This window comes from the organism of the source record quoted next, unplaced genomic scaffold, assembly GCF_019419815.1.
Source record: "Pyrus x bretschneideri cultivar Hongxiangsu unplaced genomic scaffold, Pyrus_bretschneideri_v1 Contig29, whole genome shotgun sequence".
Taxonomy (NCBI): domain Eukaryota; kingdom Viridiplantae; phylum Streptophyta; class Magnoliopsida; order Rosales; family Rosaceae; genus Pyrus; species Pyrus x bretschneideri.
The window spans coordinates 2,121,914-2,137,369 of NW_025999601.1; the positions used below are offsets into that span (position 1 = coordinate 2,121,914).

Consider the following 15,456-nt stretch of genomic DNA (forward strand, 5'->3'; position numbering starts at 1 on the left):
GCATTAAGATACAAATTAACTGATAACATTGAAAATCTGTAACAAAATTTTTGATAGATGTGGTAGTTTTGTTTCTTTAGTAGTATTATTATATGTAGTATATTTCACGTGGTTCAATATCTGAGTGGATAGAGTGTTGAGTTTTTTTATCTATGAGTTCTGGGTTCAAAACTCCACTTATCTAAATTATTATAATAATTTCAAGCTCTTCCTCTCCCCTAACAATTGTAAAATTAAAAATGGATATAGTATGTAAAACCCCTCGACCTTTTGGTGTGATTCCAAATCAGTCACAACCTTTGTAAACATTCTAAAAGAGTATCCCACATATAGGAAATATCTCTTATGTTAGGTCTGAAGTTAGGAGAACTGTCAAGTGCCTACGTGGCATTCATTGTCATTTTTTTTAAATGACGTGGACAAATCTCATGAAGCAACTTTTAATGACGTGGCATTCATGATCAAATTAGTCCCAACCTTCTAAAATTCCTCTTTTCTCGCCCTTCCCTCTCTCCCAAACAAGAGAAAATTCTTGTCAACTTTTAGTCTCCCGTTATGGTGGCATCATCCCCAAGACAATATCAATATAGCTATGTACAAAACTATTTCAAAAAAAAAAAAAGAAAAAAAAAAGAAAATTGAAAACAAAGAAGAGTAGATATAATTCTAAAATGGTTAATTATCTTAAATTATTTGAAGTGTATTTTACCAAAGTCATACATTCAAGCTCAGTATATTCAAAGTAAACAAAATAAGTGCATGCCAATAGGTTGGTTACATTCGAAAAACATTGCCTACTATTGGCCTTAGAGAAATAGTAAACAAAATGTCAAAAACACATGCCATAAACTCAAATGCAACTACACTTTATTGGGGCCATTAAGCCCTCTCGGCTCTTTTTTCCCTCGATAACAGCACCTTTTGTCTTTAAAAATGCAATTGGGAATCCTGAAGCTTGGCTTGCCTAAAACAAAAGCACACATTTTAAGGGAACTAAATCAATGGCTATGCAAACCGTGCTTAAATTGAATGAATCAATTCAATTCCAAGGCTGCTACCTGAGTTCCAACATAATTTGAAGCATTGTGGAGCCTGTGCTAGTTGATCATGGATTATTTGAAGACCGGTTGGTATTTATAATTTACAAAACTATTGATGCAATAATTACATATCTATAGGACTTAGGTTATACAGAACCAGTTACAATGAATCCAAAACAACAGGATTACAAGCCAATTCTCTAGAGCAGGCACAGATTGATAAGCAGCATGCAGACGCAAAATGTGATGAGAACAACAGCAGTATCTCACAAACCACCCACACTCCAAACAGATGTGAGATAAAGTTTACTTATTGTAACGTGGTCCCATCCTCCCTTCGACAAGAAATCTCCATCCCGTGGCACCAAGATTGTTGTCTTAGGTCTGCAACCCTAACTCTGCACTTTCAGAAGAAAGAGAAGTTTAGCTTTCGAAGTAGTACTTTTGATTTCCATCAACACCTATTCAATGGGAAGAAATCCACGTAGGTTTGGAAATTATGAGATTTGTCCATGCCATTAAAAAAAATTATGACCAAGAATGTCACTAAAACACTTAACAGTTGTCATAACTTGGAACTTAATGGAAGTGATATTTTCTATGCGTTTAGATACTCTTCCTGTTCCAGTTAAATTTACTCTTAATTTCTTAGTTTTCCATATAAATGTACATCCATAATATATAAAGGTTCTTATTCGCTAGTTAAACCTTGAAATTGATTTTAATTAATAGTAGTGTTTCAAACACAAAGCATAAACTTTAGACCTACCCGTCACCATATCCGCAATGATGGAAGTACATGTTAAAAAGCAAAAAAAAGAAGAAAAAAAACTCATAATAAAAACTCTCAGAATAAGGGGGTACTTGCAGAACAAGTCACTAACTTAACATCCTCAATTGCCAACCTATCATCAGGGAAAGCACAATCAACTACTTCTTGCTTCTCCGGCAACAAATTGCACGCCCTTGGAGTCACATTGCCTATAATTCCCTGAACATCAGTGCAGTTCCATTGCAATTTCTTTGGCTGCTCAGTCAGAGTGATTGTCACATTAGAAATGCATATCCCCTTGAAAGGATATCATTAGGAATTCCCTCCAGTCTCGCCGAATAAGTGACATTCTGAGCCACAACTTGTTTGTAGTTGATGTTTGTAATCAAAGGCAATGCTTTAGGATTGAAACCGGGATCTGGGTGTGACCCGTAAGAGCCAGTCATACAAAAAACATACTTCATAGACTTCAGGGTTATCCTTCTTACATGGAAATCTTCGACATAAGCTCCTCTTCCTATTGCAGTTTTTATACTTACACTTGATTAAGTGTCAATGGCTGTGATGTCCTCAGCTCTGACGTCTCTGATTCCACCGGACATTTCATTGCCTAGAGCAATGGTAGCACTGTCAGGTGAAATGCAGGTGAATCTTCTGATCACAAGGTGCTCCGTTGGGATACCAACTTTGATTCCGTATTCGTCCCATCCACTCTTTACTGCTATGCAGTCATCTCCCTAGACTATGCAGCAGTCCTCGATTCTAGTTTGTGAACAAGAATCTAAAAAGGAAGCCAAACAAAAGGATTGTAGATAGATATATAGTTATTTAACTATGTCTAATTTTCAATTAAAAACTAATGACCAAGAGCTAGAACAAAGTGTAAGCAACTTAACCAACCTGGGTCTATCCCATCTGTGTTGGGAGAGTCAATTGGAGCAAGGATTGTCAGCCCTTGGATTATTGTATTGCTGAAAGATAAAAACCACAATGTCAGCCACATTATGTATAGTGGAAATATTTCAGTGTGCCGGACACACTCTCACGTAATATCATGTGCTGATGTGACTGATTATGTGGATTAGTTAGAAAAATGGTCAAACCTGCTGTAAATGGGATGGACAAACCACGAAGGAGAGTAAGATTGGAAATTTAGATCTGACTAGAGTACATAATCTCAATCATGTATGGTCGGGTGTTGTTCAGTTAACCCTTGCGGAAATTTTCCCACCAAGAAACACCTTGGCCGTCAATTGTGCCGTTATTACCCTTAATTCACATCGGTGAGGTTTGTTCCGAAGATGACTGCTGAACCTTCCACCAGGAGCATCTCTGCCTCTCCCATATGAAGGCAGTACTGGAAGAGGAGGCCACTCTGACTCATCCTGTTCATTAGGATGGGAAAATAATAAGCTCAATAAAGAAAGGTAAATAGTAAATAGTTCATAAATTTATATGAAAAAGGTGGTATGATAGAAAGAAAGGAAATCAAGGAAGATTACAATCTAATAATTCAGATTTGAAGAAAAATTGATTACACAATTGTCTAATCACCATACGTTTTCCAATTATATATAGACCATATTACGTTGATATGCTTCTGTTTCATTTAACTTCACCATCACAACTCACAATATATACATAGCATGTCCACATACTTGCGTTATGCATTCAGGTATTTGTTACTTAAATATATGCTTAATTGGTTGTAAATTTGTAATTACAATCGAACTAAGTTGTAAGCTAATTCTATGATATAATGGTGATTAAGCATTGTACGTATAATATATATATATATATATATATATATATAGAATATCGCATAAAAAGCATGAAATTTGTGTTGAATTGTAATCTTGTCTTGACTCAAGACAATTGATCTGGCCCATACACAAAGAAAGATCCATGCACATGCTACAGAGTTCTAGCAAAGTTCAAGTTGATGGAAAGCATGCATAAATAACTAAGGCTTTTTGTAGAAAGATCTAGAATCTTGTAAAAATGTGTGGTTGTTAGGCATTAGCTAGAAAGTTCTAGCAATGCCAAAGTTCGCAAACCTTGCCTATAAATAGGTGAAGTGCTAAGCTATGTGATGTAACAACCACGAGAGCAAGTAGTGAGAAGTGAGAGTGCCAAGTGAGAAGTGAGAAGAAGCAACAAGGCTTCTAAGAGTATTTCAGTGTTTCCTCTTGTACTAAGTTTGTGAGTGAATAAAAATGTTGTGTAATACTTTGAGTATTCTTTCTTTCTCTTGCCTATCAATTCCGCTCTTATTTGTGAGATAAACATCTCTAAAGTAGTGAAGTCTTTTTAAGCCCCAACAAAGTGGTAACAGAGCTATGGCTAGCAATGCTATGGCAGCCTTCCAAGTTCCAGTGCTCGACAACAACAACTTCGATAATTGGAGTATCAAAATGAAGGCCCTTTTGGGAGCACACGATGTATGGGAAGTCATGGAGAAAGGCTACACTGAGCCAGAAGATGAAGCTACTCTGTCCCAACCCCAGAAGGAGAGTTTGAAAGATTCAAGAAAGAGAGACAAGAAGGCTTTCTACCTTATCTACCAAGCATTAGATGACAATGGCTTTGAGAAGGTCTCGAGTGCAACTTCTGCCAAGCAAGCATGGGGAAGCTTCAAACCTTTTACAAAGGAGCCAAACAAGTGAAAAAGGTTTGTCTTCAAGTATTAAGAGGTGAGTTCGAATCTCTACAAATGAAAAGGTTTGAATCAATCTTTGATTATTTCTCAAGAGTCTTAGCTGTTTCTAATCACTTAAAAGAAACAGTGAAAAATTGGAAGATGTTAGAATTATGGAGAAGATATTAGGCTCGTTGGACCCCAAATTTGAGCACATTGTCGTGACGATTGAAGAAACTAAAAACTTGGAAGAAATTTAATGGGTTCGCTACAAGCATATGAAGAGAAACATAAGAAAAGGCAAGGGAATGATGAGCAGCTCCTCAAGATGCAAGTTCAGCCAAAGAAGAAAGAAGGAAGCTTCGACAGTGAGAGAAGCCAATACGAAAGAATTTGTGGCCAAGGTCACGGACGTGGACGTGATTGGAACTTTAACAACCATAGCAACTACGAAAGAGGAGAAAGCTCAACGAAAGGTCGTGGAAGAGGACGCTCAAACTTGAGGTATGAAAAATCTCAAGTTCAATGCTACAATTGTCAAAAGTTTAGGCATTATGCTTGGGAATGTAGGGTTCCAAGCAATAGACCTGATGAGAAGGTCAATTATGTGAAAGAAGAGAGAGAAGCGAATGACATTGTGCTACTAGCATGCAAGAACAATGATGGAGACCAAGACTATACATGGTACCTTGACATCGGCGCCAGCAACCACGTGTGCAGAAGAAGAAGCATGTTCGTAAAGCTCAATGAATCGGTGAGTGGCAACGTTTCTTTTGGAGACGAATCCAAAATACCAGTAAAAGGAAAAGGTAACATCCTTATTCCCCTAAAAAATGGCGGTCACCAAGTAATTTCAAATGTTTACTACGTGCCCAATATGAAAAGCAACATTTTGAGTTTGGGTTAACTCTTAGAAAGAGGTTATGATATTCACATGAAAAATTATAGCCTTTTTCTTAGAGATGACAAAGGAAGATTAATTGCCAAGGTAAAAATGTCAAAGAATAGGATGTTTCCCATGAACATTCAAAACGATGTTGCAAAATGTCTTAAGATATGTTACAAAGACATATCCTGGCTGTGGCATCTTCGTTTTGGGCATCTTAATTTTAAGGGGCTAGAGTTATTGTTTAAGAAGGAGATAGTGAAAGGCTTACCATGCATCAGTCACCCTAATCAAGCTTGCGAATGATGTTTACTTGGGAAACAATTCAGGAAAAGCTTTCCAAAGGAGTCGACCACAAGAGCCCAGAAGCCACTCGAGCTCATTCACACCGATATGTGCGGTCCAATAAAACCAAGCTCTTTGGGTAAAAATAATTATGTCATTCTCTTCATTGATGATTTTTTAAGGAAAACCTAGGTGTATTTCTTGAAGTAGAAATCAAAAGTCTTTGGAGCATTCAAGAAGTTCAAAATCGCTGTAGAACAAGAAAGTGGTTGCAAGATCAAAGCCATGAAATCTGATCGAGGAGGAGAATTCACTTCAAAGGAATTTCATGAATTTTATGAAGTAAATGGAATTCGTCGACCTTTGACAGTTCCAAGATCCCTTCAACAAAATGGTGTGGCGGAAAGAAAAAAATCAAACTATCCTCGACATGGCTCGAAGCATGCTCAAAAGCAAGAGATTGCCTAAGGAGTTGTGGGTAGAACCTGTAGCATGTGTTGTCTACCTATCCAATAAGTCTTCAACAAGAAGTGTGTGGGGAAAGACTTCACAAGAAGCATGAAGTGGAACAAAACCAGGTATCTCTGATCAAAGAGTTTTTGGAAGCATAGCCCATGTACAGGTACCATACGACAAGAGAACCAAACTCGACGACAAAAGTGAGAAGTTCATCTTTATCGGATATGTTTCAAATTCAAAAGGCTATAAGCTATATAATCTGAACAATGGGAAGATAGTGATTAGTCGAGACGTGATGTTCGATGAAGAAATGAGAATGGGATTTTGGCTCTCATGCAAGTGATCTCAGCTTCTTTCCTCAGTTTGAAGAAGAGAATGAACAAGGGATGATGACACAAGTAAAAGAGGTTTGACAAGAATCCACTACTCTACTTGCTTCACCAACATCAACCAATCATGGCAATTCACCAGCATCAGCATCGTCAAGTGAGAGTTTAAATGAAAGAGAAGTACCACGCACAAGAAGTATATGAAACCTTTATGAGGTAGCGGAAAGACTTCATAATCCTACATTTTTCTATCTTTTTGCTGATTGTGAACCAGTTAACTTCTAATAAGCACTGCAAGATACTAAGTGGAGGAAAGTAATGGATGAAGAAATCGAAGCAATCCAGAAAAATGATACATGGGAACTTGCTATTCTTCCAAAAGGACACAAAGCCATCGGAATCAAGACAAAGAAAAATGCCAACGGAGAGGTCGAAAGATACAAGGCGAGACTAGTGGCGAAGAGCTATAGTCAAAGAGCTGGAATTGACTATGATGAGTTATTTGCACCCGTTGCTCGTTTGGAAATGATACGATTACTAATTTCTTTGGCAGCTCAAAACAAATGGAAGATTCAACAAATGGCCGTGAAGTCCGCTTTCCTAAATGGAGTCCTTGAAGAAAAAGTCTACATTCAGCAACTGTCAGGCTATGAAATCAAAGGGCATGAAGACAAAGTTCTGAAGCTGAAAAAAGCCCTCTAAGGGTTAAAACAAGCGCCACGAGCATGGAATAGTCGCATTGACAAGTACTTTCAGGAGAACAACTTCATCAAGTGCCCTCATGAACATGCTCTCTACGTCAAAGTCAAAGATGAAGATATTTTGATTGTGTGCTTATATGTGGATGATCTAATCTTCACAGGAAATAATCCAAACATGTTTGAAGAGTTCAAGAGAGTGATGACGAAAGAATTCGAGATGACCGACATTGGGCTGATGGCATACTACCTAAGCATTGAAGTCAAGCAGAACGAAGAAGTCATTTTCATCTCCCAAGAAAGCTATACAAAGGAGATACTGAAAAAGTTCAAAATGGACGACTGCAAGCCCATAAGCACGCCAGTGATTAGGCAAGAGATTCCAATGATAAAAAAAGCACTACTAGATTTGTGTTCTTCATGGGAGACACTGCATTCATATGGATGTCGAAGAAGCAACCGATTGTCACTTTCTCTACCTACGAAGCTGAATACGTAGCTGCTACCTCATGTGTTTGTCATGCAATCTAGCTCAGAAAGTTGCTGAAAGAATTAAGCATGCCACAAGAACAACCAACAGAGATCTATGTCGACAATAAGTCTGTAATAGCTCTAGCAAAGAATCCAGTGTTCCATGACAGGAGCAAGCACATAGATACTCATTATCACTACATAAGAGAGTGCATTGCAAGAAATGATGTGCAAGTGGAATACGTGAAGTCTCAAGACCAAATTACGAACATATTTACTAAGCCACTCAAACAAGAAGACTTTATCACACTGAGGAACTCAATCGGCGTCACAAGACAAGATTAAGGGGGGATGTTGAATTGTAATCTTGTCATGGCCCAAGACAATTGATCCGGTCCATACACAAAGAAAGATCTATGCACATGCTAGAGAGTTCTAGCAAAGTTCAAGTTGGTGGAATGCATGCATAAATATCTACGGCTTTTTGTAGAAAGATCTTGAATCTTGTCAAGATGTGTGGTTGTTAAGCATTAGCTAGAAAGTTCTAGCAATGCCAAAGTTGGCAAACCTTGCCTATAAATAGGTGAGGTGCTAAGCTATGTGATGTAACAACCAAGAGAGCAAGTATTGAGAAGTGAGAAGAAGCAACAAAGCTTCTAGGAGTGTTTGAGTGTTTCCTCCTGTACTAAGTTTGTGAGTGAATAAAAATCTTGTATAATACTCTGAGTATTTTTTCTTTCTCTTACCTATCAATTCCGCTGCATTACATTCTTCTTTGTGAGATAAACGTCTCCAAAGTAGTGAAGTCTTTTTAAGCCCCAACAATTTGATCGTATGATGTTAACAATATATAACCAAACAAACACGGAAATATACAAAATAAGAAGAAAAAAAAAATGAAGAAATCACACAAAAATGGGCAAGAAATTCAGACCTGAGTTGCAAGAATAAACGGTATGGAGGAAGAGGGTAAAGTGGCTGGTGAGGTTGAAGCTCCAGTGAGCCACCTCCCCGGTGGTACAATACGCTGCGGTCCACTGTCAGATGCAAAACTGGCTTAAATGATCAATGGCCGCCTTGAAGGCCTTTGTGTTGGAAGTTTTTCCATCGCCAACGGCTCCAAAATCAGTCAAAAGAGCACTATGCTTTCTACAGTTAATGGCAGAGTACTCGACTGTGCCCGAAATCGGTTTTCTACGTTCATACAATTTTTTTGGAATTATTCGATGTTAGTAATTAACATGTAAAGGTGCAAAAACAGAAATCTATATATAAGCTGCACAATGCAAATCTCCTTCGCGGCCACGTGAAAACAAGCAGAGGATCCTACTTTATTAATTTTCTATCGTTTGACAAAAAAATAAAAAATAACTTCACTAATAATTAAGCTTTCCTGATTCGACGAGGAGAGATTCTTATTAAGTTCAAATTCCAAAACCCTAGTTACTTCCAATTCCTTGCTCTCCAAGTAACTCACTAACCCTCCGTCCTATTCCTAATCATAATAGGATAATACTATTCCTACTCCTACTCCTACTCCTACTCCTACTCCTACTCGGCCACTCCTACGCCTACTCGCTTATAAATATCACTAGTCTCTTGCTCTCTCTTCCCATCAGAACTTAAGCAAACATATACAGAAACAAGAACCACGCACGTACTTCACTTTCCTTTTTGTGTTTGCAATGGCCGGACCCCTTGTGCCCTATACTTTCTGCTTCCAACCCACCGACCAAGAGATCATCCATTCCTTTCTTTACAGGATGGGGGTTAAGCGTGAGCTGTTACTGCAGCCATACAACGAGTATGTGCATGAGGAGGACCTCTTTGACTTCAAAGAACCATGGGAGATTTGGGAAGAATATGGAGGAGATGACCACTTTAATCAAGACTTGTATTTCTTCTGCGAGCTCGAGAGGTTACCCCCGACTGGTTTGCGCATCCGTCGCAACATTGGGGAAGGCATTTGGAACCAAAAACAACCCACTAAGCTGGTTTACAATGAGAACAGACACCCTAATCCTATGGGGAGGAAGAAAATGTTCCTGTACGAGAATCGAGGGTCGGAGCAGCACGGAGGGTGGATTTTAGATGAATATAGTCTGCTTGTTGGTGCTGACGGCAGTGATCAAACGGCCTCAAAGGATCGCTACGATTTTCCTTTTGTGATTTGCCGGCTGCGGAAGAATGACAGAAGTGGCGGGAAGAAGAAGAGAAACAACTGATGATTAGCTGAGGAGAGATCATGGATATATTACAAATTAGCTGATGGCATTGAAAATCTGTAACTAAATTTTATATAGAGGTTGTAATTTCGATTCTTCAGTAGCATTGTTCTATATAAGATGTTCAAAAATATTAAAGCTGTTCGATTACTTTCTGCAAACAAATTTATTTTAAATTCACTCAGAGTTTCACACTTTGAAAATTTTACGCTTTCCTTTCGATTTGCACCCAGAATAAAAGTTCTTGTTCGCTAGTTAGACCTTAAAATCGATTTTAATAAATCGTTTGATGAACCAAAGCTTAATCATTTGATCTCCGAACTCGTAAACATATCTAAATAATAGTTTAGATCTTCTTTAACACGCGTTTCGTATCGCTACCATATGAATCAGCCTTTTAACCCAGTGACAGTTTAGAGAAGAAGCAAAACCAACAAGCAGCCGCAGAGGAATTGATGGCATTGATGTGCTGTACTGTATATAAATAGTTTAATTTCAGAATCCATACAGAATTGGAATGCAACTCCCTTCGCAGGCCACAATTCCCTTGGTGAAAGAAACTGGTACGGTAAATTTTCTGTACCTTGGTGAAAAAGAACAAGGTAGAAACTTGACTCAATCGATCTCAGACGGTAAACTTCTCCCTTCTCTGATAAAACTAGCGACGTTTAAGATACATGTCAGCAAAGGGAGAAAACATTACGATAGGAATTGGACTCTTCCGACACCCTCCCCTCCCTCCTTTGCGGCCGATCGAAAACATGTACAAAATGAGACAGAGGGATGTGTGGGGGTGGGGGTAAAGGCTTTTGTTTAACGGGATAAGCGTATATTTACCCCCTTCCTTTCTGAGCAAGGTATGCCTGGTCTGCGCCAAGGAGGCGAGCCTGAAATTCAGCCCACTCATTTTTGCACCTTGTTCTCACCTGCAAGGAACCAGGAAAGAAAAGTAACCAGTAAATCACAATCACGGAAATATCATTGAATGACATATGAATGAACACAATAGGTTTATGCAGTTTTCCCCCAACAATTATGAATGTAAGGATTTGAAGGCAGAAGAAAGTATGGAAAAGCATGATTTACTAATCCAGTAAATACATTGAAAGGAAGCCAATAAATCATGGGATATTATAGTCTAAATGGTCACAACCATGAAAAAATTATCGAAAATAATCGAGATGGTAGCTAAACTTCTAAAGTTAAAAGGCAATAAGAGAAAAAGAAAGTACGATATCTTATTTTACCATATCACGTACCCCTTCCCATGGAGCTTTTCCATCCTCCTGATTTCCCTGAACATGATGATTTAAGAAGGATCAAGATCAACAGGTTATTTTATTACAGCAATGAAATAAGGGTTTAATACAATTCACGACAGCAACAAAACAAGTAGCTACAAAATGATATGATAACTTCCTCCTTGTGCAGCTGTGCTAATGGTCTTTCAAGGTAGAAAATTGCTTGTTACCAATTTAAAAGTAGAAAACTTATCAATCATAACCTCACATCAGACAAAGTGCCAACACCATCGCGTCAAAAGCTTTGACAAAAAAAAAAAAAAAAAAAAAAAAAAAAAAAAAAGCAACCATCGCATCAAAAAACATGAAACTATTAATATGCTTCCCCATCAACACCTGTATCAATCCTTATATAAGATAAAAGACTAACCAAATATCAACCGTTTCATGTTTCATGTTTCATATAATATTCTAAACACTTAATTAAGCAAAGAAGATGTACGCATTGCTTAACTATTACTGTACCCTATACAGGAAAGGGAGATGTCTATGTATGAGTTTTGTTTTGGTCATAGTCCATGTACGATATGCATATAAATGTGCCGATACATGCATGGATTCTCTATCTAGAAAAGATACCAACGATGACTCACCTGGCCCCCAAGAGAAGGAATTACTTGATGAATAATCCACTGTGAATCAACTACACCAATCTTTTCATGTGCAGGCTGGTGAGACAAAAAAAGCATAGAAAACAAAAGTATTAGGGTTTTTTTTTTTAAGAATAGAGAAGCCTAGCTTATCTAGCAATTGCAACGCTTCAAGAATGGTACAGGCTATCTCATGCCTACTTTTACTACTCCGGATGAATTGCATTCCAGAAATAGATACCACATCTCAAACACATGTTAATAAATATGTTCGTAAATCGCAGGCACTCATATCGAGAGCAGAACTCGTCAATGATCTATCCAACAAAGACGTTAGGCATAATCCTATTGACTAAAGTTTCATACTTGTACTTTATGCATTTAATTTTTTATCACTTGGATTGGAATGAAGTTGGCACCTATTTACACGTTCCTTGGTTTTGAGTCTTTTGGCACATGCTCAACAACAAGCCAACAATTGCCACCTTAATCTCAGTACGTGATTTTTCGTTTATGGAAATCCTCTGCAGATATTAAATGAAATTACCTCTGAATTTTCATGCAAAAGAAATAAGTATCACTAACAAAGTTTTAAAAGTCTTTTCTTAAAGTATTTTTCAGCTAGTAAAAATGGAGGGGGGGCAATAAAAGGACAACTAAATGGAACTGTGAGAGGCATCATCAAATGCAGGTTTGGAAGTGTGCAATTGAAACACAACCAGCAATATAAGGAAAATCACATAGCAGCAAAAACCCTAGGAAGAAAATACGAAGGAGAGGAACAATAAAATGCAGAAACTGCTAACCTCTACACATCTTCTGAGAGCAAAATCCAATCCCCATCCATGCACTAAATCATTCTACAAGAACACAACAAAGCATTTTATTATCATTGCAGGGAAGTTTAAAAAGAAAAAAAAAATCCTTCAAAATAGAAGATTATATCATCCGCAAGATGTTGTAAATGACTACATCAATAGCCAGCCAGAAATTACAACGATACACCATACCTGAATCATATGCCATGCACAACGCCAAGCTTCCCGAGAAAAGACAGGGGCCATTATTTCCACAAATCTGAACACTCAGATGGAATTGTCAATCTGTTAGAATCATTCTGACTATAACTGAGACCAGTACTAAAAGAAAACAAACTCCCTCCTTTTCCAGCTACTGAATCTTCCTTCAAGCTAGAGTTGTTTATTCAATCTTGCGAAAAGTATAACCATAATAACAAGCATGCCCTCTGAACAACTTAGTAAATACTTAGACCGAATACAGCTCATGTTTGACCATGTTATTTTAAATTTTTTCTAGAAGCACCCAAGATGTATGCATATTGTTTGAAAGCAGGAAAACTCACACAATCTTAGACAGTTAGACCCATATGCATGCTCATAACAACATACATGTCCATAGAAAATCGTGCTAGAGAGAGAGCGAGAGAGATCATACGCAGCACAAGGAGGAAGAAGTGGGTCACTACACCAGCCTGGTTTCTCTTCAGTATCCCTGTTTATCAATCCAGACACAAGGAAATTAATTTCCAATACATGGAACATTTATAGCTGCATGGTGATTTGAGTGTCAGTGTATAGGGGGCAAGGGGCATTGAGTGAAAGAGGAGAAAGAGCGTACTTGTGAACTTCTCTGTCACCTCTCCTCTTTGTCATCTCCCACGTCAGTCCATTATTGGGTTCAAGACCAGGTTGAGAGATCTCCAAACCATATTTCTTGACCAACTGTATATATCTGGTAATCACACGGAATATGAGTTGGAGAATAAGGTAAAAGGGAATGAGAAGAAGACATGAATGGATAAAGTAAGACGAGAAACCATGTTTGATGAAAGACATGCAACTTACTTCTCTCCATTGAAATGTTCTACTCCCAAGTCTTCATCCCAAATGAAAATATATTCATAAGCTGCTACGATATCAGGATGCAAAAATCTCTTTGCGTACCACCTACAAAGCAATGGAAAGTATGACAACTGGCTGCAAAAGATCCATTTCTAAATGACAATGCAATAAGAAGAAAAAGACAACTAGTTTAAATTTTAAAAAGCTTGTTAGTTGAAAAAAGCCACACAATGAGAACTTTAAACTATGAAAAGCACCATTGAGACTTACCATTTTGCTTGCCTCTTCACACTAACATGAATTGCCCTCTTTGACCACTCAAACTCCTCCCACTCACTAGTCCGGCCATCATAGTGAAAGAGCAATATTGTGAAGTTCTCGGAGAACTACCAAATGTAAGAACGAACCTCAGTATTTTTGAACATCAAATCAATAATTAAGAGAAAAAAAAGAAAGGAGATAACAGATTTTTCAACCTTTTTAACCGCTGCATCAATATTCTTTTTCTGATTTATACCAACAGTAAATGATACCAAATACTTTGGCGTTACTTTCAGATCCTGCAGAGTTCAAGAACGTCATTATAAGCATTTTTCAGACCAAGTTTATTAAGCAACATGCAAAATACATAGCGGCCTCGAAGATGGCATGTAAGAGTAAGACTACTACTGCAAGATCGTGCTTTGCATACAGAAAAAGTTCGACTAGAAATTTCCACAATATTCCTCCAACTAATCTTTCCTTACAATACCCATCTCCATAATCCGCCCTTTCTACTTAAACCAAAACCCTCGGATCCTAACTCATTCAGAAATGTGGATACACCATAAATAATAAAATTAATAATGTTTTGAAAATTAAAATATGTGCAGTACAGCTACTTTCACTATGCCTATCAGATATCATACCTCACCGGGTTCACCCCACAATCTCCGGATATAAAGATCAGATTTAGGAACAATAATTCCTGGAGGTAGTGTTTCCGCACCACGCGGGTTTGTTGGAACATATATCTGTCAGAAAATTAACAAAAGGATATGAAAGGACTATTACTTGGAATGTGATGGACATGAATTATGGGTGAAAAACTAGCTAGCACTATGAATAAATGTTTATGACCATGGCGGTCTGGAATCCCAGGCTGCACCATATCCTAAACATTTTGGGAACTAATTAATGTAGGATTATAGACAAAATTATGCAAAACCACGGATTCGGTCACAAAATTTAAAATTGAATTGCCACAATTGCGAAATATCTTGTACAACAAGTAGAATAAGTACCTTAGGGACACCCTCTGATCCTTCATCTTCAAGACTCTTGCTTGAAGGGGGAGTATTAGGTCTACGCAATTGGGTGAAGGCTACATCAAGAGATGTTATAAGGCTTGAAGGTAACCTAATCTGTGAAATTCAAAACGAATCACATACATATACACGGCCAATTCGATATAAGCACATACTGATGAAGGCCGATATACCTTGTTTAAAGAAACTGACGGTAATGATACACCAAGGAAAAATCCAAAGACAACTCCCAAACTTGTAGTGAAAATAAGCCTGGCACTGTCATTTGATTTTTTAAACCCGCTGGAAAATTAAAAAAAAAATAATAATCAAACAAATTCAGAAAAACAAAACTAATGATGAACTGAGGTAAATGTAACAATCTTATGAGGCATCGGGTATTCGGGATCATCATGATAATACGCACATACCTGCGGTGTACAGTGCCCATTATGGTGTTGTCTCTGAGACTCAACTCAAAAGCTTACTCCCAGAAAATACTCAATTGATTCAGCAACTTCTCAATCCAATATTGCATTCTTCTTCAGTCCCACAATCTTCTATCAAACTACAAATCCCCAAACTTACACTCCTAAACAATCAACATCAAAACC

General features: G+C 37.8%; 2 protein-coding genes and 1 pseudogene across 2 annotated transcripts; 1 reads left to right on the forward strand and 2 right to left on the reverse strand.

Annotated features, from left to right (window-relative positions):
* Positions 1-1,638: 1,638 nt before the first annotated feature.
* On the reverse strand, positions 1,639-9,326 carry LOC125479446 (annotated as a pseudogene).
* A 15-nt stretch (positions 9,327-9,341) lies between these two features.
* LOC125479447 (NAC domain-containing protein 101-like) lies at positions 9,342-9,803 on the forward strand. The gene has a single exon (XM_048588723.1). It carries the CDS (start codon positions 9,342-9,344, stop codon positions 9,801-9,803), a length of 462 nt encoding a protein of 153 aa, XP_048444680.1.
* Positions 9,804-10,291: 488 nt separating this feature from the next.
* Positions 10,292-15,293, reverse strand: LOC125479448. Its single transcript, XM_048588724.1, has 14 exons — positions 15,274-15,293; positions 15,037-15,145; positions 14,840-14,959; positions 14,465-14,569; positions 14,033-14,116; positions 13,827-13,942; positions 13,560-13,661; positions 13,333-13,446; positions 13,150-13,206; positions 12,705-12,771; positions 12,501-12,554; positions 11,698-11,772; positions 11,063-11,098; positions 10,292-10,729 (listed from the first exon to the last, which is right to left on the reverse strand). The coding sequence occupies exons 1-14, from the start codon at positions 15,291-15,293 to the stop codon at positions 10,637-10,639; spliced, it is 1,152 nt and encodes a 383-aa protein (XP_048444681.1). The 3' UTR covers positions 10,292-10,636.
* Between the last annotated feature and the right edge of the window lie 163 nt (positions 15,294-15,456).

What these genes read in the sequence shown, in the direction of transcription:
- LOC125479447 (XM_048588723.1), top strand. Translation starts at nt 9,342, where the DNA reads ATGGGGGTTAAGCGTGAGCTGTTACTGCAGCCATACAACGAGTATGTG.
- LOC125479448 (XM_048588724.1), bottom strand. Translation starts at nt 15,293, where the DNA reads ATGGGCACTGTACACCGCAG. An exon ending in CGTCAGTTTCTTTAAACAAG is followed by an intron (nt 14,960 to 15,036) that starts GTATATCGGCCT and finishes TGAATTTCACAG; the next exon opens with ATTAGGTTACCTTCAAGCCT. An exon ending in GAACATTTCAATGGAGAGAA is followed by an intron (nt 13,447 to 13,559) that starts GTAAGTTGCATG and finishes TGTGATTACCAG; the next exon opens with ATATATACAGTTGGTCAAGA.